Raw genomic sequence first — 26,125 nt, 5'->3', positions numbered from 1 at the left:
TTTCATAAAGTGTTTTTCCAGTTTTTATAACACATTATTAATTAGCATTTTAATTGCAATACATACTGTATTTTCAAGTCTCAAAATGATTTTTTTTTCTCCTGCACTGAGCCATACATCTATATAAAGCACTATATACAAACATATCTGTATTCTGAAGGTTTTCACAGAGAGATTTATTTATGTATAACAAGCCTGATGATCAGTTTAAAAACTATATTATATCATATTTTAGTCTACATATAGATATTTTTAACTCTTTGCTTTTGGTTGTTTGTAGTAGGGATGTCCAGATCCGATCACATGATCAGAAATCGGGCCCAATCACACAGTTTCAGACTCGATCGGAAGTAGATGTTACCTCCCGATTAGGACTCGAATATTTATGTATGCTCTCATTATTTTTAACACATCTATAGTTATGCGGTGGCACTTTGTTGCAGAGACGCTATTGGTTAAATGTCGGAAAATTAGAACACGAAATTAGCTTAAACGGAAAGCGCAGGTATGTCTGCTGTCTGGAGGTATTATAAAGTTGATGACAACATTGCCATAGCGAACTGTGAGATATGTAATCTTGCCGGGTATTTTAAGTTGAGCTGCTACTTGTTTTTAAATTATAATTTTGTAAATTTACTGTTGCATTAAAGTCCGAAGGTGAAGAATCTATGTTTTTTTTTTACTTGATTGTTCAAGCTACCATTCAGAAGTTCTCTGTTTGTTAACAGAGTTGTTGAATGTTAAAATAAGGTTAATTCAATAAAACATAAGGAACATCCTGGATCTGTTTCTTCGCACTTCTTTAATCTTCTGTTATGTATTATAGAAGTATCGGATCGGGTTTCGGTATCGGTAGATACTCAAAATCAAATCACTTGGGACATCCCTAGTTTGCAGTCTTTTCTATATGGATTGAAAATGAGATTCCCCAAATCCCAATGTGCTGATTTTTGTTCTGCAAGTTTATGCAAATTTGGTCAGATTTAATAAAAAAGGCTCATTTGCATATTCAAACATAACATTTTAGAAAACTTGTAATACAAAAAAAAAATGTTTGCAAATTTTAATGTAATCAATCAACTTTTTACCATGGTGATAACTATTAGTTTGTTTGTTTTTTACCCACAGTATCTTGCATTAGAGTCAGTAGCTGTGTTTCCATCCAAAGCTGTGAATTTGAACGTACTTTATGCGCAAAATTACAATTTTACATAAAATGTTTGCGAATAAAACACTGTTTCCATGCCATGTGTTCAAGAAAATAAAAATGGAAAATTTTTGGGAAACTATTGTAACATAAACTACAACTATTTCTTCGATTTTTGATTTAATTCGTATGAATTTGTATGATCTTATTTGTACATTTTAGTACGATTTGTCATCTTCCAATGTGGGTTGGGTTCAGGGGTGGGATTTGGGGACACACCTCCTTTTAAATATTGTATGTTTTTTGCATAACTATTTTATATAATGGCGAACAAGTGGCTAATTTGTACAAATTTACACAATGTATTTAGCATGAATAAGCCACTTTTTTGTTTTACAAATTAGCCACTTTTCCGCCAATATGCAAAATAGTTATGCTTAGTCTTTAGATCAAGCTGAAGAAATTGCTTTATCTTCTTTTAATGAGTTCGCAAGCACAGATAATATAAGAACTGAAAGTGTATTTGGTGTGCTGTCCAGTAAGAGAGTTCTGAGTTTGAAAAGACTCCCAATCCGCTCCTTTGTCAAGAAATGACGCCTTAGCATCGAATTCGCTCCCAGAATGCTCCCCCCCCTCCCCTCACTTGAAAAGGGAAGTGGTCTCTTAAAAATGCAGAATTTGGGTGGCGGAGGGATGTTGGATCGAGAAATAAGGAAGCTACTGTAGAACTTTCAAATTATTTATAGCATTTTTTATTGGAAATGATTGTATGATAGTGTGATTGCTTATGATAGGGAAACCCTATTAATTATCTTAGTGTGCTACACTTGAGCAAGTTAAATAACTTCACTTTTCTGCATATTAAAAAATTGTGTCTATAAGAGCTGCAGAAGAAACACGCAATATGAAATTTGCTCATGTTATCTCACGTTTTTTATGCAGTGCTTGATATTTGTGAAACACTTATGTTAGAGTTCTAGGAGAAAATTCTACAAATTAAGTTGGGGATGGACTTCCACTCATGTGTATGCAGAATTAAGGTCACACTAGATTTTGGCGTATGGTGCTGCGAAAAGGGCTGGGATTAAACAAAATGATTAGACGAAAAATAAATGATTAGATAAATATGACTTTCTGTGTAGAGAGGTGATGTTTTGATCTTCTATTTGTCGTGATGTGATTGTGATTTCGCAGGTCAGTGTTCCCCAAGCTTGAACTTTGCAATGCAGTGACATGCGAAACTTGTCGCATAAGCTTGCCCTTCCAGTCATTCTCATGGATATGAATGAAAGCCTATGTGGCGTGTAAGATGAGATTGGTTCACTGTTTTATCACATCTTTTAAGGCAAAATCACATGACCTTTGACCACATCAAGGAAAAATGTGTTTTAATCGTAAAAACAAAAAGTATCTAATTTATTAAAAATGTAATAAAAGATTTTTAAATTTAAGCGCATCTTGGTGTTTTCATTCAGTGTTTTTTTATTATTTCAAATTCTACAATGTGGATGGAAACATAGCTATTGTGTGGCAGTCTAAATGAGCTCTGTCTCTTTGAGCTGATGGATGTATTGCATTGTGTTTTGTTGTTCCTCCTCAGTGCTTCTCACTAGTCATACGGATGACAGCACCTCTCCGGTGGACTCGCGCTCCTTCTTCTCCAAATCCAGCACTCTGAGTGCCGCCTGCTTGGCCATGAGCTGAGCCTGATCGCTGGGGTACGAGTCTGTGTCCACCACTCGATATGGCTCCATCTGGAAGGGGCTCTTGGAGAGGACGTCAGCATAGCGGCGCTTCAGGTCAGGGTCAGGACAGAAGAGGTATTCATATACAGCTGCAGCAAGGATTCCTCCTATTAAAGGGCCCACCCAGTACACCTGAGAGAGAGAGAGAGAGAGAGAGAGAGAGTTTCATACATTCATTCATTCATTTTCTTTTTGCCTTAGTCTCTTTAATAATCTGAGGTCGCCACAGCAGAATGAACCACTAACTTATCCAGCACATGTTTTTTTTAAGCAGGGGATGCCCTTCCAGCTGCAACTTATCACTGGAAACACTCATACACTCTCATTCACACACATACACTACAGACAATTTAAGCTTACCCAATTCATCTGCACCACATGTCTTTGGACTTGTGGGGGAAACCAAAACACCCGGAGGAAACCCACGCTAATGCTCCACACAGAAATACCAACTGACCCCGCCAAGGCTTGAACCATCGACCTTCTTGCTGTGAGGTGATAGCACTACCTACTGCACAACCCCTTAAAGAGAGTTTTTATTTCTCCAAATTTTTCAAGATTTAAGAATGGGAAATGAATGGAGAAAATAATAAAAAACAGAAATTATAAGTTTTTAGGAGTTTTTTAGGAAGATAATGTAATTGATTGCACCAAAAATAAATTTAACAAATAATTACCTTTAAATTAATTAATTAACTTTTCATATATATATATATTTAAATTAGAAATAAATATGTAAGATTCTGTCAAAATGTATTTTCAGAATTATTAAAATATAAAAAATATTCAAAAATATTTGTATTAAATTCATTCATTCATTCATTCATTTTCTTTTCGGCTTAGTTTTTTTAATTAATCCGGTGTCGGCACAGTGGAATAAACCGCCAACTTATCAAGAACATGTTTTTATGCAGCGAATGCCCTTCCAGCTGCAACTGTATTAAATTCAATCAGTTGAAAATTTTATTTATGACTGAAATTGTTTAATAATTGACAAAAACATGTAAATAATGATCATTTAAGATTAACAACAAATATTTAAGACTTCGAACCAATTTATATCTTTTCAAATGATTTTGAATCAGTGTGTAGCTAATTTAACTTTTCTTTAACACATTTTAAAGATATAAAATCAAATTAAAATAATTAAACAATACTTTAAATAAATGTAAGGTTTAGAATTTCAAGAAAAATATTTTAATTACATTTATGTTAACATATTAGCAAGAAATAATTTTAAACCAAATTATGAGTATGAATAAGATGCAACTTCAACAATATTTATAGCTTCGTCAAGATAACTTAGTCGCGTTTTAGTTGTTACAAAGTTCAGAGAAGCATGGTCCAAATGGTGTTACCAAGCACAATTAAATTCGATAGATATAGAAATGTTCAGGGACATGGGTCATCAGTGTTATGTTTTAAAGTGTGGCAAAACAAAAGTGTTGTTTCCATTCGCCCAACTATAAAATGATTTTGAGACAGAGGAGGAGGGAAAGAGCCATCATCGCAGCATGCGCCTATGGTTTTTATACGGTGTCCTTCACCACTCAGAGGAATTTGTGGGTACGGGAGACCTCTTACTCTCTCAGAAATAAAGGTATACATGAGCTGTCACTGGGGTGGTAGTGGTACCTTTTCAAAAGGTACAAACTTGTACCGAAAAGATCCATATTATTACGGCAAGTGTACATATTAGTAACTAAAAAGTACAAAAGCGTTCCTCTTAAACTTTTTAGGTACTAATATATACTTTTGAGGTACCAATATGGACCCTATAAGCACAAATGTGTACTTTTTGAAAAGCTACCATCCCAGTGACAGCTCACGTACCTTTATTTCTGAGAATGTAGGTCTGGTGGGAGCAAATTGTGGCGACTGACCATTTTCCTCCTCTGTTGTTGTTGTTTACCGCGTCAGCATCTCCACACTTGTCTTCTTTCTACGTCATTAAACTGCGGAGTAGTACCACATTGTCGCAAGTTTAATGTTGTACAAAACGCAATGCCTCGATAAATTCAATCTACCTGTTTACATGACAGTCGCATTGTCACATATCCGATTTATATTTAATTTATTTCCACATATTAAGGAAGTCTGAAACCGATCTCTAAATATCTTAATGCATGCCTTTTTTTTTGTGTTCACACAGTCAAAAAACAGATCCGATCTGTGTCACATATGAGCAAAAAATAGGAATTGGGTCACATTTAACTGGCAGTGTAAACAGGACCTAAGAATTTGGTAAGTGATTAATGTTCTTTATGTTTATTCAGATGCCAAAGTTAGTATAATTGTCAACAGCACTCTTAGCTTTTGAAGATATACCTTTGTGAAAATGAATGAAGTTACCAAGTTTATAGTAATATCACTACAACAGTTCAGATAGCAAAGTTAGATAGCGTTCTCAGATCCGTTGTAAATGCTGCTCTCCGAATCACTGTGTATCTGTCTATGAATCTCCCCTTTTAATGCAAACCCTTCCCTTTTCACCACTCAACACTGACACCTAACCAAAGCTTGCCTCTTTCACTTTCCTGACTTTTTTCAAACTAGAGATCGTAGTATGAATAAGAAATATAAAATAATAAAACAATTAGGGGCGAGGCAGTGGCGCAGTAGGTAGTGCTGTTACCTCACAGCAAGAAGGTCGCTGGGTCGCTGGTTCGAACCTCGGCTCAGTTGGCGTTTCTGTGTGGAGATTGCATGTTCTCTCTGCCTTCGTGTGGGTTTCCTCCGGGTGCTCCGGTTTCCCCCAAAGTCCAAAGACATGCGGTACGGGTGAATTGGGTAGGCTAAATTGTCCGTAGTGTATGAGTGTTTGTGTGAATGTTTCCCAGAGATGGGTTGCGACCCCGGATTAATAAAGGGACTAAGCCGACAAGAAAATGAATGAATGAATAAAACATTTATTTTAATATGTTTATCTAAGAAACACTGTGTACAATTTTACTGGTTTTAACTGGATACAATTTTAGAGGTTAGAAAAAATGTTATGCTAAATAATTAAAAAAGGTATTTTTTTAAAGAAATATAAATTCTACATTTGAGATAATTTAAAATAATATATTTTAAATATTTTAAATTAATTAAACAATTAAAACTGTCATTCAACTTATAAGTATTTCGAAAATTCTTACAGATGTTTAACCCACTGCATTTTTTGCGAATATGAATGCATTCCTCAGTAAAAAGTATTTATTTACCCTCTCTCATTATATTGTCAGTGCAGTAAATAATCTGTCTTGTGCCTGAAATATGCATGTTATCAATGTGAGAAAGATATCGACTCTAAAACAGTGCCAAATTTAAAATTACTAACTGCTGTGATGACAGAAATAGAAGCAGGCGCGACCGCAGCAAACACCAGATACATTTACAACCCTGAAAAACAACACGTCCATGCTTAAAAAGCCTGCATCCTAAACTGCATCTCACTTTATTCTTCTCAATATCTCCAAACTATTAAATATACAGTATAATGATGACCAGCGGCTCTCGCTAGTGTAACAGAAGCTCTATGGCCTTCATGTGGCTCCAACATTTCTTTCATTCATAATCTCTCAAGGCCACTATGTGTAGTGTGGTAAACACTGCATGAAAGAAATGTTTTGACCTTTCTAATGTTACAGCGTTGGAGAGGAGACCCTGAATCAAGCGTGTTGACAGCAGCAGTCACTTAGACGGCACATAACACTCATATGCAGAGCAGCCAGTCTCATGTACCGCCGTTATTTCCAATGCCACATCTGTCTGGCTTCTGACTGCTGTCAAATGCTTCAAATGGAATGACATTTCAAAACCAAAAGTTTTTAGGATTGATATTCAGTGCATCGGATTGCAGGATTGAGAGTGTCATACTATACGGTTCAGGAAAGGTTGTGACTGATAGGTCTGTATTCCACTGAGAATTTTGGCAAGTCTTTGTTTTACTCAAAACACAGATATAGAAATATACTGTATAGTGAAGATTAATATTAGAAAACAGACCTTTAATATGTTTAAAGATTCTATGACTTTAATTTCAGTACAGTATGTTAATGCACTCTCAACTGAATATTGAGGGGTGTCTTTTGTTTGTCATTCACTCATAGCAAACTAATGGTAAGAGGAGCGTGGTTTAGAATATTGTGGCTGAAGCCGTCAAATTGACGTCAAGAGAAGAGACGCTACTCAAATGGTAAGACTTTGATTGAAGATTTTCAAAGTAAAAATATTTTTCAGCAGATTAACTTGCATGGATAAATTGTTAACTTAAAGAATAACAATGTGTGCTAGCGAATAAACATAGTACATTTTGGTTTCACACAGACTCTAAGTTTGAAAGTCACTGCTTGGTCCTGTTTGACATAAACAAAATGTTTATTTTACTACTATGCGTTCTCTTAAACAGCAGTAAATGTGGGCCGGGTTTGAACTTGATTCTTATTTAATATGCCCACAGTGATTGGGTGATGGGGAGGAGTCTCTCTAATCATAGCAACATTGTAGAGGGTGATATCATGTTGCCACCTTCAAATAAACACTTACTTTAAATTAAGTGAAACTTGTTTAGATTTTTTTTAACAAACTTCTAGTTCACACGATGGTTTTCTGTTTAAGTGTAAAATGGACCTTTTTACATTTGGCATCTTTTGAGCGTGTAAGTTTGCCAATTTCAATGGAAAAAACACATTTGTTTTCTAGGCATGCCAACTAAAAACATCTGAAATGCCATAAGCACACAGCAAGTCCAGACTGATCCTATTCGTACGGATTTGTACGATTTTAGTCGAAAAAAATTGTACGATTATAATAAGGGAGCATGGCCTCCAACTCCACCCTTATACCCAACCGTCATTGGGTGATGAGCAAATTGTACTAAATTGCACAAATGGATTGTATGAATTCATATGAATTAGCCACTAAATCAAAAAGTTACAAATTGCAGTGAGATTGCGTTGGTAAGTCACATGACAAGAACTGACCAATCAGCTTCACACTTTTGGTTTTACTAGAGCATGGATGAACAGCTTATAATTGCGGTTCAGGGATATCCTGAAACTTATGATTTGCCATCTCCAATAACGGGAACAACGCATGCAGATACATACATTGAGTTGGAGCTTGAAATAACTGGTAAGCATAATTCAGTTTTTACGTTAATGTTTAGAAACGTCTAGACATTTTTTAAGAAAGGGATGCAAACAAATGTTGCACCCCTTTTTTCTATTATCAACAAATAAATCTTATTCTTATTATAAATAAATCTATACTCTACTAATAAGTCTACAGTAAGTGTTTTTAGGCAGTTGAAATCCATAACTGAATTTGATTCTGTGTCGGGCAGCACAGCTGAGGTTGCTTAGCAATGGCAGGAGTCAGGGAAGCGCAAGCTGTGGAGCGTGTTGAACTTGTTGAAGGAAGCACTTTCCATGCAGTTTTAGACGCGATTAGTAAAAGGGGTCAAAGGAGAGTAATTGTTCAAATTAAAGGAATACTTCACCTAAAAAATAAATGTACCCTATAATTTATTCATCTTTAAGCCATTATCAGTGTATATTACTTTATTCTGTCAGACGAACACAGTCAGAGTAGTTTTAAATGTTATCCTGCTGCTTGAATGCTGTTGGTTAGTGACTTTTATTTTGAAACTTTCATAAGCGCAAAAATCAATGAAGACATAAGCTGCTAGATGGTAAAAGCATGTCTTATGAAGATGATCAATGTGTTTTTGTAGCAGAAATATTTTGTATGACATATATGTCAGTCACGCAAAACATGCAGTTGGCTGCCGCCAGAAGTCAGTGATTGGAGATTAAAAATGTTAAATGTGAAATATTTATGCATTCAAAACACACTGATCCACTTCATAAGACATGCGTTTACCCCCTGGCAGTGTATGTGTTAGTTTGGAGAAGCCAGGATAAAATAAAAGATTAAAAACTACTCTGATTCTGTTTGTTTGACAAAAAAAAAAAAAAAAAAAACATAAGCTGCGTCCCAAATGGCACACTATACACTATGCACTCATGCACTATGTACTTATGCACTTACACACTCAACAGGATAGTATATGTAGGTAGTGGCGTCTCAAATGGCGCACTAATGTTTTTTCACTAAGTGGAAATTCAAACCGTTTCCCTGATGACGTTTGACGGTTGCCAAATCAGTGAAATAAACGACCGAATAATCAAGTAATACCTGACGTGAGTATTGCCACATTCACGATCGGGAGGCGCTATAATCACTCTCGTAGGAGAATTTTGCTTTCTCCATTCAAAATAAATAAAGTTATTCAACATGTGCGTCCGATCGCTCCGCCCCTTCCACTACGTAAGCCAGTGGTCACCAAACTTGTTCCTGGAGGGCCGGTGTCCTGCAGATTTTGTGCTCCAACCCTAATCAAACACACCTGAACAAGTAAATCAAGGTCTTACTTGGTATACTTGAAACATCCAAGCAGGTGTGTTGAGGCAAGTTGGAGCTAAACCCTGCAGGGACACCGGCCCAACCTGGACCGAGATTGGTGACCCCTGACGTAAGCAAACCTGCGGTCGTTGAGTGCGTGAAGTGTCCATCATTCCACACTTCATTTAAGCGGCTGAATAAGTGCATCATCCGGGTAATTAAAGTGCACTTATTATTTTTAAAGTTTTCAATGTGAACACACTACTTACACTATTTATACTACAAAATGGCATAGAATAGTGCATAAGTTTGTGATTTGGGACGCTGCTATATACATTAGAGCAAGGGTGTCTAAACTCGGTCCTGAAGGGCCAGTGTCCTGGAGAGTTTTGCTCCAACTCTAATCAAACACACCTGAATCATCTAATCAATCTCTTACTAGATAGACTAGAAACTTACTGGCAGGTGTGTTGAAGCAAATTGGAGCTAAACTCAGCAGGACACCAGCCCTCCAGGACTGAGCTTGGACACCCCTGCATTAGATGGCAAGTAAATTATGGGGTAACTTTCATGTAGGGTGAACTATTCCTTTAAATGTTTTTGGATGAGTTTGTGATTTTGCTCATATATAAAGCAAGAGTTGTTTGTTTATAATGTTCTGCTGCTTTTTATAAGGCTTTTTGGTATGTCTGAGTGTTTGGAGTTACCACAGTGTTGAATTAGATCCTGTGGTTAATTTGGCTGACAATTGGCCTAAACTTTTTAGGATGATATATAGTTTCATTTAAGAGGCGTTGACTGTAGTCTTCTTCAATACAATAATAGCCTCTTTGCTGATTACAGTACATTAGTACATGTAAATGTACTTACTTGAGCTATCTTTAACTAGTATATAGCAATGACAGATATGAAGATATAACTTAACTAGTTTAATGCAATTTAATTGAGCTTTATCAACTGAAACAGAGATTGAAATTTTGTCATTATAATTGTATTTAATATTTTGTTTCTTTTTTGTTTTCAACAGAAAAAAAGAAACCCACCAAGGTTTAAAATCAAATGAATGAAAGTAAATGATGAAGTAAATTAAAATTTTGTCAGAACTATTGCTTTAACTTACTGCCCTTTAGTGAAGGTTGTAAAATTCCAATACTGCTACAGATTTAAATAAAGATTTTTAAATGCAGGCCAAGTGTAACTAATTAAACCAGTATGAGTTCAGCTAATTGCCAACCTCATATGTGTGTTTCTCATAATCAATTAGTGAAAATGCATAAAAACAGCCTTTTTTATAAATAGAGGTGAAGTATCATGGCTGACAGCAATGAAACCAAAAACCAAACTGGGTACAAGAACAGCTGTTACTTCTTGCCCAACCGGTTCAGAAAAACATGGAAATAATCAAAGAAAAGTTTGGAGATTCCACCTAAAAAATTAATGTATTAATCTCCACCTGGTGGTGACACTCTTGATAATCTAACAACCCCCATTTAACTGTCAGCCAAATTAACAGTTTTCAGAACAAGTGAATGTGCATTTTAGCAATAGCAAAAGAAATGGCCAGTTCCAAATCTCTGATTTATAAAATCATCTTAAAAATGCCACTCACTCTTTTACTCTTTCACTCTTTGCTGGTGATCCGCAAGACAAATTGAACAAGAGGACAGGATAATGTTGAGGAAATTAATGGGAAGTCAGTTCATCACTGCAGCAGGAATTTATCATCACTTCAGCTCTGAACAGGGCAAAGGTCTTGACATATGCTTGGCATATTCTAAGAGCATGGTTTATATCTCACAGCACAGTGCACTTAGGGAATGTCTGAATCCACTTTTGCTGTTATAAGGATGCGAAAAAATTTTGGCACTGTTGAAGTCTCTTAATGAATTAACAGTGTTTTTGGTGTAAGATGCATTACAGTTTAAAATTTAAATTTAAATTCAATTAAAAATTTCAATTTTTCAAATGTTTCATTCCCTTTATGAGTGAGTTGCAGTGCGTGCTCGCTGTTTACATGGTGGACATTGTAAGTGGAAAAACTGAATGCTTCCCTAGCAATGAAACAGATATTGCTTGTACGTGAGTTTAAAGCATAAGCAGATCATCTACGGATTTCACCAAAGCCTCTTGAGAAGGCAGATTTTATATTTATCCAGACAATAATAATATTTTACATTTTAATCCTTAAAATTGTCAGATTTTAAGATATTTACAAGTGACTGTACATCCCTGTGTGTGTGTATTAAGCACATTCTATGCACAATTTGGACCCATATATCACTAAACTTAAATGAAAAATTCAAACTTGCAACATTTACCTAAGACCAGCTTTTTGTCGGTCAATAGAGCAGCCTTCAGTTCGCACCAACAACGAACCTTAACGCATCTCTATTTCAGACTAGCACGTCAATAGGCAAACAACTGAGCACAAATAAAGCTGCTATTTAAACAACGTAGCCCAGTATGTGAAAATGATACCTATGCTGGGCTCAAACTAATAAAAAACACATGCATTGTGTTTGGCATCACATTGCACTGGGTGTATGATGTCTTGACATTTAAGAAAATTTGGACTGAAGTCATTCAGTGACCAAACCGTCACACCTTGTAAAAAATCTAAACTCACAGTATCAGTGTTTTCAATCAAATACCAATTTTTGTTTTAAGTTCCGGATATTTGACAACTCAAAACAAAACATTTGCCATTTGTAAAATACCCACTGATGTGTGCCCGCAGCAACGGTCATTTTACACATAATCTAATGATGTGTGTTTATTCAAAGCAGATACATTGTTTGGGTTACGTCGTCATGGAAATAGAAACGTCTAGAGCAAAAAAGATTTACGGAACAGGTTTCAACCCAGAAGTACAAATTTAGACAAAGAAATTCACTGCAGTACATGCTAATACTTTTACCACTTGGTCTGTGATTTGCATGAGAATCCAACTCTATAACCGCAAATAACTGAATGCATAAACTTATTTGGGTCTGGTGTGTTTGTCACACTTTCAAAAGACCAAACCCAAAGTGTGTGCAAAACTCAGTAAAGGGGAAGGTGAAGTGCAGATTTTTAGGAATATACAGTACCAAATTCGATCCCATTGGGAGTCAGGACACTAAAAATAGAGCTGTAACGCAGGACTGTCCTAGCAAAATGGATGACTGGTCACCCTACACTGATATATAGAATATTAATCACAGCATTGAGCTTCATGCCAAAGGCCTGTTGTCGGTCAGAGATAAACATCATCTTGATCCAAATATAGTTCAGTCACCTTTGCAAGAGTAAAACAAAGCCAAAATGTTCGTCTTAAAAAAGTGCTGGCATCGAATCTGATTGTTGTCAAGTTCACTTTTAATCAATCACAGTTGCAAAGGCCTTGCTGACCTTTACGCACATGAATATCCATGAAGCAACTAGAAAGAACTTTGCAATGTTTATTTACAAGCAGAAGATATTGTGAAAATCTTACCCAATGGTCCTGCCATTTTACCATGATGACTGCGGGACCAAAAGAGCGAGCTGGATTCATACTGGCCCCAGTGTACGGGATCTGAAATGCACAAACAAACTGATTGAAAACAAAATTAAATATGTGCCAAAACAAATAGAATTCATTGCAGTTCCATGTTAATTTTGCCACAAATTTTTTTTTAATTTTATTTAGCACAAATTATGATTATAGGAACAGATTATTTATTATCATCCAGGGGCAGCACGGTGGCACAGTGGGTAGGGCTCTCGCCTAACCGCAAGAAGATCACTGGTTTGAGCCTCGGCTGGGTCAGTTGGCATTTCTGTGTGGAGTTTGATTGTCCATAGTGTATGTGTGTGAATGGAAGTGTATGGTGTTTCCCAGGTTGCAGCTGGAAGGGCATCCACTGCGTTAAACTTATGCTGGATAAGTTGTCGGTTCATTCCGCTGTGGCGACCCCAGATTAATAAAGGGACTAAGCCAAAAAGAAAATGAATAAATGAATGTATTATCATCCAGTTCCTGGGTTGCGCAATACAATTTTATGAGCTTAGAACACTTTTAAGCGAGTGCATGATTAGTAAATTAATACATTTTGATATTTGTATCACAAACCAGCTCCTTATGAATGTCTTTTTTACAAAGTAATCAGACACGGATGTCAAGAGTTTATTATTGCTGCACTATACAGTTTTTGTTGTTCTTTCAACTTTGAAATTAAGTGTTCGTGCTGCCTTAAAATTTTAATTATACATCTCTTAAACTGAATTTGTCTTAACTCAAGTTAAAGTTGACATGACTTGACAATACAAGTGTAATGGACGTGGTCCAAGCTTAGTTACCTTAAATATATAAGTCACAGTAATTAAGAATGGTGTTGATAGAACTTTATAATTAAAGGGCAATGGACATGGTTTAAGTTTAAATACTAAAGTTGACTCTCTCATGCATGCACACTACAGCCAACAGCTAGCTCTCTGCAACTCTTACAAGGTCGCCCACTGAAGCTTAGCAGAGCTGCGCCCGGTAAATACCCAGATGGGAGACCACGTTGGGAAATCTAGGTTGCGGAAGTGGTGTTATTGAGGTCAGCAGGTGGCGCCCAACCTGCGGTCTGTGCGTGTCCTAATGCCCCATATTGTGACGGGGACTCTATACTGCTCAGTAAGCGCCGTCTTTTGAATGAGACGTTGACTCTCTGTGGTCTTTAAAAATCCCAGGATTTCCTTCGAAAAAGAGTAGTGGTTTCACCCCGGCAAATTTGCCCACTTGCCACTGTCCATCATGGCCTCCTTACCATCCCCATATCATAATTGGCTTCATCACTCTGTCTCCTCTCCACCATTCACCTGGTGTGTGGTGTGCGGTCTGGTGCAAAAGGGCTGTCGTTGCGTCATCTAGGAGGATGCTGCACACTAGTGGTGAATGAGATTCCCCCCTATGTGTAAATCCTTTAAGTGGTCACAAAACCGCCATATAAATGTAAGGAATTATTATTATTATTATTATTACTACACTGTAAAAATAAATTGTTGAGAAAACATAAAAAAACAAGCAACTTGATGCAGTAAGAACTTTGAATTGTCTCAACAACTGTTTTTTTAGTTCTTCTCAGTAACAATATTTTATTCAGCTAACATAGTTTTGGTTATTCTTGCAATGTTGATTATTGTATTTTACTAATAGAGATATTCTTATCGCATCAACTGAAGCAACATCTAATGCTATTGAGTCAATTATTTTTTTCTGTTTAGTGAGTGATTTTTTTTAAATTTGCAAAATAAGTAATTAGTATTAATTAACATATCATCCGGTTTTTCATAATTTTACTAGCAAATGACAAACACAAACTTACTACTTCATTCATTTTCCTTCAGTTTAGTCCCTTTATTCATCAGGGGTCGCCACGGTGGAATGAACCGCCAACTTATCCAGCATATGTTTTACAGAGTGGATACCCTTCCAGCTGCAACCCAGTACTGGGAAACACCCATTCACATTCAGACACCTGTACCGCATGTCTTTGGACTGTGGGGGAACCCGGAGCACCCGAAGGAAACCCACAGGAATGCCAACTGACCAAGCCGAGGCTTGAACCAGAAGCCTTCTTGTAGTGAGGCGACTGTGCTACCCACTGCTTCACAGTGTCACCCCTCTTACAAGCAACAAATAATCAAGCTTTGTTTTCGATCGTTGTGTCACACATGTGCAAATTATTTAAAAATCAACATTCCTGTTCAACACAAAAATGTTTGTCCAGAAAACTTTGTTAAACATGTAGACATAACATTTTAGCGATATTCTTAGTGTATATATGACAGAAAAAGTACAGCGTGCTGAACAAATAGTGTTTTTTTTTTAGTGTACGCCCATTTTTATCTATTCAATTCAATACACGGCATGTCTTTGGGGCAAACAGGAGCACCTGGGGAAAACCCACATAACCACAGAAAGAACATGCAAACATCACACAGAAATGCCAAATGACTCAAACCAGTGACTTTTTTTTGCAGTAAACCGACAGTGCTAACCATTGAGCCACCACCCCATGCAACTTACTTTAAATGAATCAGGAAGACTAATGGTTTCACTAATGAACCATGGTGCATTTAATACTAAAAATCAAGTCTGCAAATAATTTTTTTACCAAAATAGGAATCTGAGAAGCAGGGCCGGAGTGGGACTCTTTTTCAGCCCTGGAGTTTCAAGCCTTAGACCGGCCCACCTCAGTTCACGACTGACTATATTAAAATAAGGTCATTTTCAATTCAGTTTCTAATTACACTATCACGTCTTTTTTTTTTTTTTTTTTTTGAGAAAACAGCTGCTTTAGAACTGTAAATGTTCAAAAACCCTAACAGTATTATATGTCTTAACAATAAAACTATAATAAAAAAAAAAAAAAGCATACTCAGACAAGAATCAAACCCGGGTCGGCGGCATCGTAATCTAACGTGCTAACCACTGGACCACAACAGTTGTTTAAGAAGGACTGACTCATCTGACTAATATCATCATTAACCTGTAGGCTGGTTATATATAAAAAGAGCAGAGCTGCGGTAAAATAATGAATAAGAAGACTGTAGTCAAGTAAGTAAATAAATTAATTTAAAAAGTGTGACTGCTGAGAGCAACAGATTCTGGAGCTAGGGACACCGGCCCTCGCGGCCAAAAAACGGACCGGCCCACAGGGAATTTTCCCGGTCCTCCCGATTAGACAATCCGGGCCTGCTGAGAAGAACCTCAGACAAACACACCACAACATTACATTGTATATATGACAGTCATTATTGCCAGATACACTTGAATTATCCAAAACCCTCCCAAACGCACAAAAAAGGCCCAAAAACTAAAAACAAGTAGGTAAGCATGCTTGGTTTTTGTTAAATATTCATAAAAAGTATTTATTTTCAGTTGCACATATTTGTACTATTTAAAGCTCAGATGCTTGAAAAAGTTAAGCTAACTAAAAGCTTTAGTTCAGCTGACTCTTTTTTTGAAAGAGTTGGCACAAACGTTTTTACAGTGTGTTGTCACAGGAAGAGAACATACTAAATAAAGTCACAGGAACTACAAGAATGTTGAATAAAAAAATTCATTAAAAAATGTGGAATTTTCCTCAAGAAATTTCTGAGAAAACAGATGCTAAAACTGATGGTTAGTTTATTATATTATTAAAGCATTCAAGTTTTAGTTTATGCAGCACGATGGTTAAGCAGTTAAGACGATTGCCTCACAGAAAGATGGTTGCTGGTTTGAGTCCCGGCTTGAATAGTGGGTTGTGCCAACTAGGGCTGTGCAATTTATCAAAAAATCAATCTTGATTTCAATTCTGGCCTCAAACTATTGGCGAAAAAGCTAACTCAGAAGGTTTATAACTAACTGAGGGAGAGTAAATGGTGAGTGAATTTTCATTTAGGGTGAACTATCCTTTTAAAAAGAAAAGCTAACACTCAAACATCAAAAAACATATGATGAGTGAGCCGGTTTATCTCTTTAAATCACAAATCCCCTCTAAAGGCTCTTAAATGGTGTTTGTATCTGTGCCAGGCCTAAATACACGAGTGCATGTAGAGGCCATCCTGGTCTCATGCCAACATCCTTAGCAACACAAATGAGCTTCCATAAACACCTCATCTGCAGTTTCTGCTGGGACTATTGGCATGGAAATAACACCATCACTTGGGATTGTAGTTAAGCTACCAACCCTCCAAAGGGAAACTAAGCAGATACACCTCAAGAGACTAATATTTGTAGGATCAAGATCTTCAAGCTTGTCTTAAAAATTGACTTGATAGTGTAGGATGTTAATTACTGCCTTTCATCTTATTTAAATTCTCCACAAAACAAACATTTTTTATGAAATTAATATCATTTTATAATGATGCAAATGAGGACATACTCACCGCAAAGAGATGGCCGATGCACACAGACAGACCAATAGCCAGTGCTGCCGAACCTTTGAGATCATTACGCTTGGGGTCACAGGTAGCAAAGACAGTGAAAACAAGCTCAAAAGTGATTATGAGCTCTATCACAATAGCATGACCAGCGGAGATCTCTTCATTAACCTGCAGGGGGAGACAGCGAGTTATTTAAAGTCCATTAACTTCAATGACAATAGCGTTCTTCAATCACTTTCCAACAGCATTTGACTATTTTTATATTTTAGGGTTCTTACTAATGTGAAATGCTTAATTCTTGCTTAGTTACTGAATGCTGTACTAATGGCTGATGAGTTTATGGTGCCTTCACATGTTGTCGAAATAATTGTAAATACCTGAGTTTCTGAGCTGGACGGGCTATAAACATTTGCAGAAACTGCTGTGACTGCTATTCTGTATTATTGTATTTGCTTCATCCCCTCATCTTGTCGTTAAATTAATGCAATTTTATATATTCATATATCATTATCAGCACATTTTACAAAAGAAGATTAGCACAAATATATTTAATTTTTTTCTGACAGGTAACAAAAAAAGCACTTGAATTTAAAAAGCATCACAACTTTATATGTGGAAAATGTCTGATAACATTTAAAGGCTGCATTAATCAAGTGCAAAAACAAAATGTGTCAAAAGAATCATAAAATTTAAATTAAAATTCAGCCATCACTTGTTCAGGTGAGCCTATATATTTTTTTTTTCTTCTGTTGAACAAATTTTATTACTATAACCCTATGATGTATGTCAATGGGGTCCAAAAAAAAAAAAAAAAAAAGCAAAAGCAAAAGCAAAAAAGACTCAGGACTTCTTTTAACAGGGATCATGAAGAAAGATATAAAAATTCTCCTAACCCCAGATTTGTTTACAAAGAAGGCACACATTTTTTTTTCATTGTTTTAATAAAATATTAAATTATATAAATGGTATACTTATAATACATCAATATATTTAATATTTTTTTAATTAGATTTTTAAAATTAATTTAAGAAGTTTAGAATTGCTGAACAGAACAGTAATGTCACACCATATACAGTAATAGTTTTTAATACTTTGTAACTACTCATTTGTGTATTAGATTATTTGATTTGTATATTATTGAGTAGCATGCATTTTTTACATAAACAACAGCAGCGTTCATCATGTTCATGACAGCTTTTAGGCTGTCAAACATAAATTCAAAAGCTTACAGCGACAGACACACAGTTGTTCTTTACAACTTTCAATTTTTATAAAATATGCAAACTATTAGCCAATCAAAGCGGTGGACACTTAATTACATTATTCACTTCTGATTCTACACTCTAAAAATATCCGTTTATTAACAGTTTCCATATTTTATGATTTCACAGTTTTTTTGTTTATTTATAGTTGTGAATTGCATTATGGTACCTTGATTTCTGCTCTGTCTATAATTTTGATGTTGAAAATCTACAGTTTAACTTATATTGACATTTTAGTAGTTTCAAACAATATATAAGCAATAATATATTTATAAAATTAAGTCTTTGAAAAATAATAGAAAAGTACTGGCAGGTTATTACCAGTATTTCTTATACCAACCCAAAAAATATATTACTTTAATTAAAACAAACCTTTTCACTTCTTGACAAAAGTTGTTAAAGGAAAAATCAAGGAGCCATAATGCAATTCAAAAACATAAATGAATCTAAACAAAACAAGTAACAAAACACTGTTCATTTACAAATATTTTAAAACAGTGTACAAATATCCACATCTATCCAAACAGTGTGTTCTGATTAATGAGTTCCAACTAAACAGAACAGTCTGTTTCTGATTTTTTCTGTAAATATCTTGTTAATAGTGTAAGTGGACCACAGAACAAGTTCACAATGCCCTTGAAAATTGTTTTTCTTAGAATTTCTTTAGTGTTAAAAAGTAGAAAAAAGGGCCTGCTTTAGATCTTCTGTTGAACTTTACAGCTGTGAACTAGCAGTCATTTGAGACTTTTTGACTAAAATGTTCTTTTTTTTCATCTAATAACTGTGATGAACTTTGTAAACAAATTTTACTAATCATAACCCTAACCTAACAGAAATGCTGTGCCAAAATGACTAATTATTAACATTAACAGTGTTCGGGTAACGCATTACAAGTAACGCAAGTTAAATATTACTTTTCGAGTAACGAGTAAAGTAACACGTTACTTTAAAAAATGTGTTACTTTTAGTTTGATTAATTAGATTTAAAAAATAAATTGCTAAATTTAAAATGAAAGTATTCACAATGAATCACGTTGCCAATGAAAGAGTGTGTTTATTATTTGGAACGCATCGATGAAAAGAAAAAGGGGATTACAGTATCAATGGACAGTGAGTTTACTTAAGACAAATAGTACAAAGGTAGCAAACAGATTGCTTTAAACTTTTAATAATCTGTAAATAAGTGTTTCCTCTAGGATTTTTTTCCAGCTGTGGCGGCAGGCCTTTTTTTTTACACAGATCTACCAACTACCTGTGGTGTTATTTCAATAACAAATGTCTTGAGCGCAGCATTACAAGTCGAGGTCGCATTTATATAATAGCCTATGAGCATGCAAATCTGTTTGTGCGCCGATTTCCTCTGCTCGTGCACAAAACTTCTTGCAAGCCCTCTTTAATATACGCTGCTCAAGCGCAGATCTTCTTGTGCGCTCTCAAATATATGCTGCTGAAGTGCGATTTAGTGCGTTTATGTAACAAGTATGTCTCCAACATTTATTAGATTTGCTAGGATTATTTATGAATGTCTCCAATAGACCTACAAAGCGGTATTAATGCATCATGAAGTAAAGTGAAACGGCTATACATCGTGTTTGCTGGCCTCATGCATCATGCACTTGTCAGTCAATCAGTCAGTCAGTCAGCATGTCACCTTAAAGCATTAAACAAATAACGCACAGCACTAATACGGTTACAGAAAAGTTTGCTCTGTTATATTTCACTTAACTTTTAATACGTGTTGGTGCAATTTTAACCCGCTATTAAAAAAAAACACACACGACTGAATGTTTTGAATGAAAAGCTGTATTGTAGCCATGGCGGGACCCTGCCATGGAACAATGAATGTAGCAGAAACCATGCAAGGCATGTATAGCTCTGGGGTAAGGACGTTCTCATATAACATTATCCTAAAATATAATTAGTTTTTGATGTGTTTTTTTTAAAGGTAAATGTAGGTTATATAGTGTGCTGTTAATAGCAGAGCTCCTCTTTTTAAAACACAAAGATCTAAAAGAGATCAAGCCTCAGCCAGGTAATGAAAAGTAAAGCAAATTCAACACAGAGGTAAAGGTAAAGCAGCTAGTTACTTTTTTTTTGCGGGGGGGGGGGGGGGGGGGGGGGGGGTAACACAACATTGTAATGCATTACTTTCTAAAGTAACTTTCCCCAACACTGGTCTCTAGTAGAAAATGCCTCAAGGCAGGCCATCAAAATAAAGAGTAACCATTTTTAGCAGAATTTTCTCATTGTTTTTATCAATACTCACAGACGTCACTCCCATTCCTCCTCTCACTGACGCCGGTGTCACTCCATACAAGATGGCTGCTCCCACTACTGCCCCCAAACACTGTGCCAACAAATAAAACACACCCTTCGCCAGACTCAGCTTCCGTGTAGCAACCATTGCCACAGTAACGGCCGGGTTGATGTGGGCGCCGCTGATGTGCCCGAAACACTGGACGAGGGTTGCGATGGACAAGCCAAAGCAAAGGGAGATGAGGACAAGGTCGGCGGGTGGAGGGTTCTCCTGTTTTGCTCCCCAGTTGATGGTGGATCCAAGACTGAGCAGCACGAATATTATCATGGCCAAAAACTCTCCGGAAACCGCCCGCCAGAATTCCTGAGTCCACACACCTTTAAAGGCTGCCATGATACTGTTATTGCATGAGCAAGACGACACGCACCTCCTTAAAAGGACAAAAATAGAGGAAATATATTTATAAGACTACGAGTCTATGAGAAAAAACATATACAAAAACACACTTAATTTACTTAGGAATAGTGTAAGATTCATTCATTCATTCATTTTCTTTTCGGCATAGTCCCTTTATTAATCTGGGGTTGCCACAGCGGAATGACTTATCCAGCACATGTTTCTTGCAGCGGATGCCCATCCAGCCACAACCCATCTCTGGGAAACTTTCACACCCATTCACACTCATACACTATGGACAATTTAGCCTACCCAGTTCAGTCTTTGGACTGTGGGAGAAACAGGAGCAACTGTAGGAAACCCACTAGTGTAGGATTATAAGACTTAAACCATTAAGACTTTCTGGCAGGAAAAGTTGTACAAGTTGTACAAAATACCTTTGAAGATGAAATGGATTGCTCTTTTTCAACAATTTACTTGGTTAACTTAGCAGACAACATGACAGTGAAGGACAAGTACTTATAACAAAAGAACGACAAGTACAAGATATATTGAAAAAAATATTTAAAGAGGATTGCTTGGATTTGCTAAATTAATTTGACTAAAGTGGATGTAAACAATCAATCGTTTGCAACAACTTTGCACACATCATTTTTTTCCAGTGTACTTCTAGCATATAACAAGAAAACTATAACTAGCAAGTGCCTACTATTTGAACCTCCAAAGAAGTCTGAATGGTTGGATGTTATTTACAAATGACCAAAATATGGAGATAACTTTTAACAAAAATTACGAATGAACAAATACTTGCAATATTGGGAGAATTCTGTTTATTCCTTAATATTGTTTAAACTGACCACTATATGCATATGTCAGCATGACTTGTAAGGACGTCCGTGACAGACATAACTGTTCATCTAAATTTTCAAACTATTTTATTTTCTTCTTTAAAAATAAATAAATAATAAAACACTTTATTTTGATAGTCCATTTGAATATTAGTAGACTGTCAGCTTAATATCTGTTGATACTGCTCCTTCAACAGAAATTTAACTCACTATAAAAAACTTTGCAAGTACGTCAACTTACACTAACCCTAACCTTAACCCCAACCTAACAGTCTAATTATAATCTGATGCGAATTAAGGCTGATTTATACTTCTGCGTCAAACGCCGGCGTATGCTACGGCGCTCCGGATGGAAAGTTTTGTTTTTTGTTTACCTCATAGTTAAAGTTGTTGCACGTCCGCCGGTTCCTGCCTCAAAATGAGCGAGTTTGAGCCACTTGTACAACCAGGAAGTGTTCAGGAAAAGCAAAACAACAGCGAAGAAACTCGACACAGAGGAACATTTACACCTCACTGCCAACTAGCGTTTCGGAAGTGTTAATGCAGACCAACAGAGACAGCACGCAGAAGTATAAATGCACAGCTACGCGCGTTGCATGCGCCGTGGGTTACACCGGTCACTTGACGCGGAAGTATAAACCAGGCTTTAGTTGACATGTAGATGCAATGTAACTTAAAGCGCACAGAGTTTACCACTTTTTAAAGATTTATTATTAATATTATGGTTCTTCTAAAGTGTGCCAGTTTAGGTTCAGTTCAAAGCGCAATTCAGATGTTTTTATTATATTGTGCTAAAAAGTGTCATTTTGGGGGCCTGTACACAGGTCGTTGTTTTAGGGGTGTTTTGCTTCACATGAAAATTACTTTTGACTTCGCGCCCAACTTAATGAGAGGGCGGAGCCAAGAGCTCCCGCGTTTTGTGTATGGCAACAGACAGGCAGACAGAGAGAAGCTACATGAGCGAGAGAACCAGCATTCAGCCGTACATGTACGACTTGGACACAGACCAAGCAGAGACTACTGTTGAGGCATCAATATTCCTGATGTGGCAGAATGTGTCAGAGTGGTAGTTACAAAATCATTTGTGTCTTTGTATAGTTTTACAGCCTGTGTGCTAGTTTAAAGTTCCGAGCTTGTACACCGAGACTAATAACCACACACACTGAATTAACTTTGACTGAGGCTAAAACTAAAGGGCGTCACACAACGGATGCGCCGCTCAGAGCCGCGATACGGCACACAAAAAGTGCACATTTGCATGTTATTTAAAATGAAACTATTCAGATGGGGCTCTGTGGTGCGGCAGAAATATGAACAGTGGCCTGACTCGTGGCTGGGTGCTGCGGACAGCCGCTGACTTGTGCCGCCGGTCTGTGTACCCTGATAGAAACCTATGTTTAAAATTCTAAAATGCATGGCGCTGCGTTGTCACCGAGCAGCCATTCTGGTGTGCGACCTGCTTAAGGCAAGTTTGTTATTTCCAATGGAGGGATGCGCACTTGAGGCAATGCGCTTGCACTTTCCAGCCGCAGCTAGCTAAGATGACAGGGAGCTTCTGAAACCGCCGGAAATACAAACGGCTTAAGTTTAAGGAAAGCGCAATGAAAAGTACACGTTTGAAAACCTACCTAAAGTTACAAACAATGGCGGCGATGAGAGCGATCATGGATCTGTTGATCTTGTGTTGAGCCCAATGAGACTTACATCCAAAAATAGAGCAAGGGTGTTTCGTTGGTGATATCGCTTTGACTCACACACTGAAAATGGCGGATATGAAACAACAAACTGAGGATATGGTTATGTGTGCCTGTCAATCAATAATGGTGGGTGGGGGGACCACACTCCTACGTCAAGTTGTGGTCGATCTCAAAACCGATCCAATTGGTCTACCGTGTTTGTGTTGAAAAAAGAAAATAGGACCGGGTGTGTTTATATCACCCCAATATGACGGTCTATACACTATACCTACACATATGTTTGTCCAAACAGCTTGAAAATTTTATTTTTCACCATAGGTGCCCTTTAAATTCAACAAACGGACCATCAAAATAAAGTGTGACCAGTAAATTAAAGGAAAAGAGAACATTACAAAAGCAATACATACTTTTTTCAGCCTTTTAAATTATTCAGAACTCTAAACTACTCTTTTTAAGATTAAGTTTGTGGATGTTTGGACACCTTTAATTGTTATAATGTGGATAAAACATGATCTATTTAAGTAAATGAGAATATACAGTACCATTTTCACCCATCTTATGATTGATAACAAAAAACTGTTATAGTAGTTTATCTCTATCCTGATGGTTTAAAGTGTCTCATCATGCGGTTAATCAGTGTGCTCCTTCCAAGTGGAAATTCAGTAATTAGAGAGGCTTCAGCTTCCTTTCAAAGAATCCATAGAGCACATGCTTGGAAAATTTCCAGAAAGAGTCATAAACAAACTGGATCTATTATTAACCTAACAAAATGGTTCAATATACACTATATAGCAAAATAATGCATGCATTATACACGGACATCATTACCAAGATTACAGGGAATGCTAAGAAAAACATAAAAAGGAAAGAAAATAATTTGTGAAACATTATTACATATTAAAAGTGACAAAAATGGTGGCATCTTTTAAAAAAACAGATCTAATCTAATCATGTTATATCCACATCATAATAATCTATTCACCCACATTTCAGTTTCATTTACACACTACATACTATTAGCCTAATTTATTTATTAATAATTAAGGTTTTACATCCCTATTAATAATAAAATAAAATTAAAATACCCCAAACTAATCAACAGACAAGGCAAGGACACCAACCAACACCAGCAAATCAACGTAGTCTGGTTTAACATACCATAGCCTACAACATCAAATTATGCCATAAATGCAATAATATTAATAACCTATCATTTTAGCGAACATGATAAATGAATGAAAGTCTTCACGTCACGATTTACACTGACTGTATATTTTTTAAATGAAGCATTTCATAGACCCGGATGTTGACCGGCAGGTAGGGTATAGCTACTTAACTAGCCTAACATTGTGAGCTCATAGAACAGAAACACCAATTGACTTCACAAAACAAAACAACTAACCGACGACGAACTTACCGAATAACGCCACAACTTTTGTTCTGAACCGAGACGCGCGAAAACGCTTTTCTCATCCCTGAACAAGCATCCTCCCAGAGGCAAAATATAACCTCAAACAAGACATTAGAAACACCGTATCGCGCTGTGGGCGAGAGGATCTATTATAAACACACTCTTTTAATGATCAATATGTGTGTGAATTTAAGTGTTCAGCTTCTCCTCCCTCTGATTCACAGTCACACGCGCACACAGAAGCGCGCACGCGTGTCCCCATGCGCTCCGATCAATTAAACAAGTCAAGATTAACTATTCAGATATGCTATTGCACAGTGCCTGTTGACGACTATAACCTTTCCCTCTAACTAACTTATATGGGGAATGTTAGTCTATTTTTAATCAATTAACATATAATATTAAAAATAAACACAACAGCAACACTATTTGCGAATGATTTGGTGGGTCTCAAAGGGGCAAGAATGCCAGATTAACGTGTGCCAGTGACATTTGTGATGACATTTCACACTATATCTTATATATCCTTATTTATCTTTGATTTATAGAGGGACCAGTGTATGAACCTCCTACATTTATAAGCGAGCTCATAATAATAAAAAAAAAAACATTTTCCATTTTCAATAAACTTGAGAAACATTGGTTAATATCAAATCATAAGAAAGTTTCTTAACCAAATACAATCAAGTTTATAATATTTCATCACAAATGCAATATTATTTTATAACAAAGGAATCAAACCAAGTCAAGTCTATTCTGAACTTTTTTTTCTGCAGATACAAAATGAGAATTATTTCTCAAAACAAAGTAACAAAGTTTAATTGAATTTATTTAGCAAGAAAATTTATTTTTAGTGTTATAGTTCAAAATATATTGTTTAATATGTACTTTTCACAAAAGGAATAATTCTTTTTTGAACTGTACATTTCCAGAACATATTTTAAAAGTGTAGTTGTTTTATTTTTTACAGACTAACCAACCAGACAAGCAGAACTATGTATGCTACTGATCATGTGAGTATCCAGCACTTTTGCTCTTGAACTCACCTGAATGTGTCCAGGGCTCCACAGCTTGTCATTCCTCCTCAGACT

At 36.3% G+C, this 26,125-nt stretch overlaps 2 protein-coding genes across 4 annotated transcripts in view; one reads left to right on the top strand and one right to left on the bottom strand.

The window, feature by feature from the left end:
* The window catches only part of vipas39 (VPS33B interacting protein, apical-basolateral polarity regulator, spe-39 homolog), a 219,917-nt gene extending 204,283 nt beyond the window's left edge, over positions 1 to 15,634 (top strand). Inside the window, exon 14 of one of the 2 annotated variants that reach the window (XR_015517551.1) lies at positions 15,388 to 15,634. The gene's annotated coding sequence lies outside the window, so the exon portion shown is untranslated. The remainder of the gene's footprint in view (positions 1 to 15,387) is intronic. The other variant, XR_015517552.1, reaches the window with a different exon arrangement.
* On the bottom strand, positions 274 to 26,125 carry aqp4 (aquaporin 4). 2 transcript variants are annotated; one of them, NM_001003749.6, is given in 6 exon segments: positions 274 to 1,486; positions 1,529 to 3,024; positions 12,758 to 12,838; positions 17,167 to 17,331; positions 20,692 to 21,112; positions 26,081 to 26,125. In NM_001003749.6, coding segments are annotated over 5 exon segments (963 nt in total). In that variant the 5' UTR covers positions 26,113 to 26,125; the 3' UTR covers positions 274 to 1,486; positions 1,529 to 2,760.

The sequence above is a fragment of the Danio rerio genome, chromosome 20 (genome assembly GCF_052040795.2).
Source record: "Danio rerio strain M-AB ecotype USA chromosome 20, GRCz13ab, whole genome shotgun sequence".
NCBI lineage: Eukaryota > Metazoa > Chordata > Actinopteri > Cypriniformes > Danionidae > Danio > Danio rerio.
Note: the sequence above shows the minus strand (reverse complement) of the source record. Positions and strands in the feature narration are given on the sequence as shown.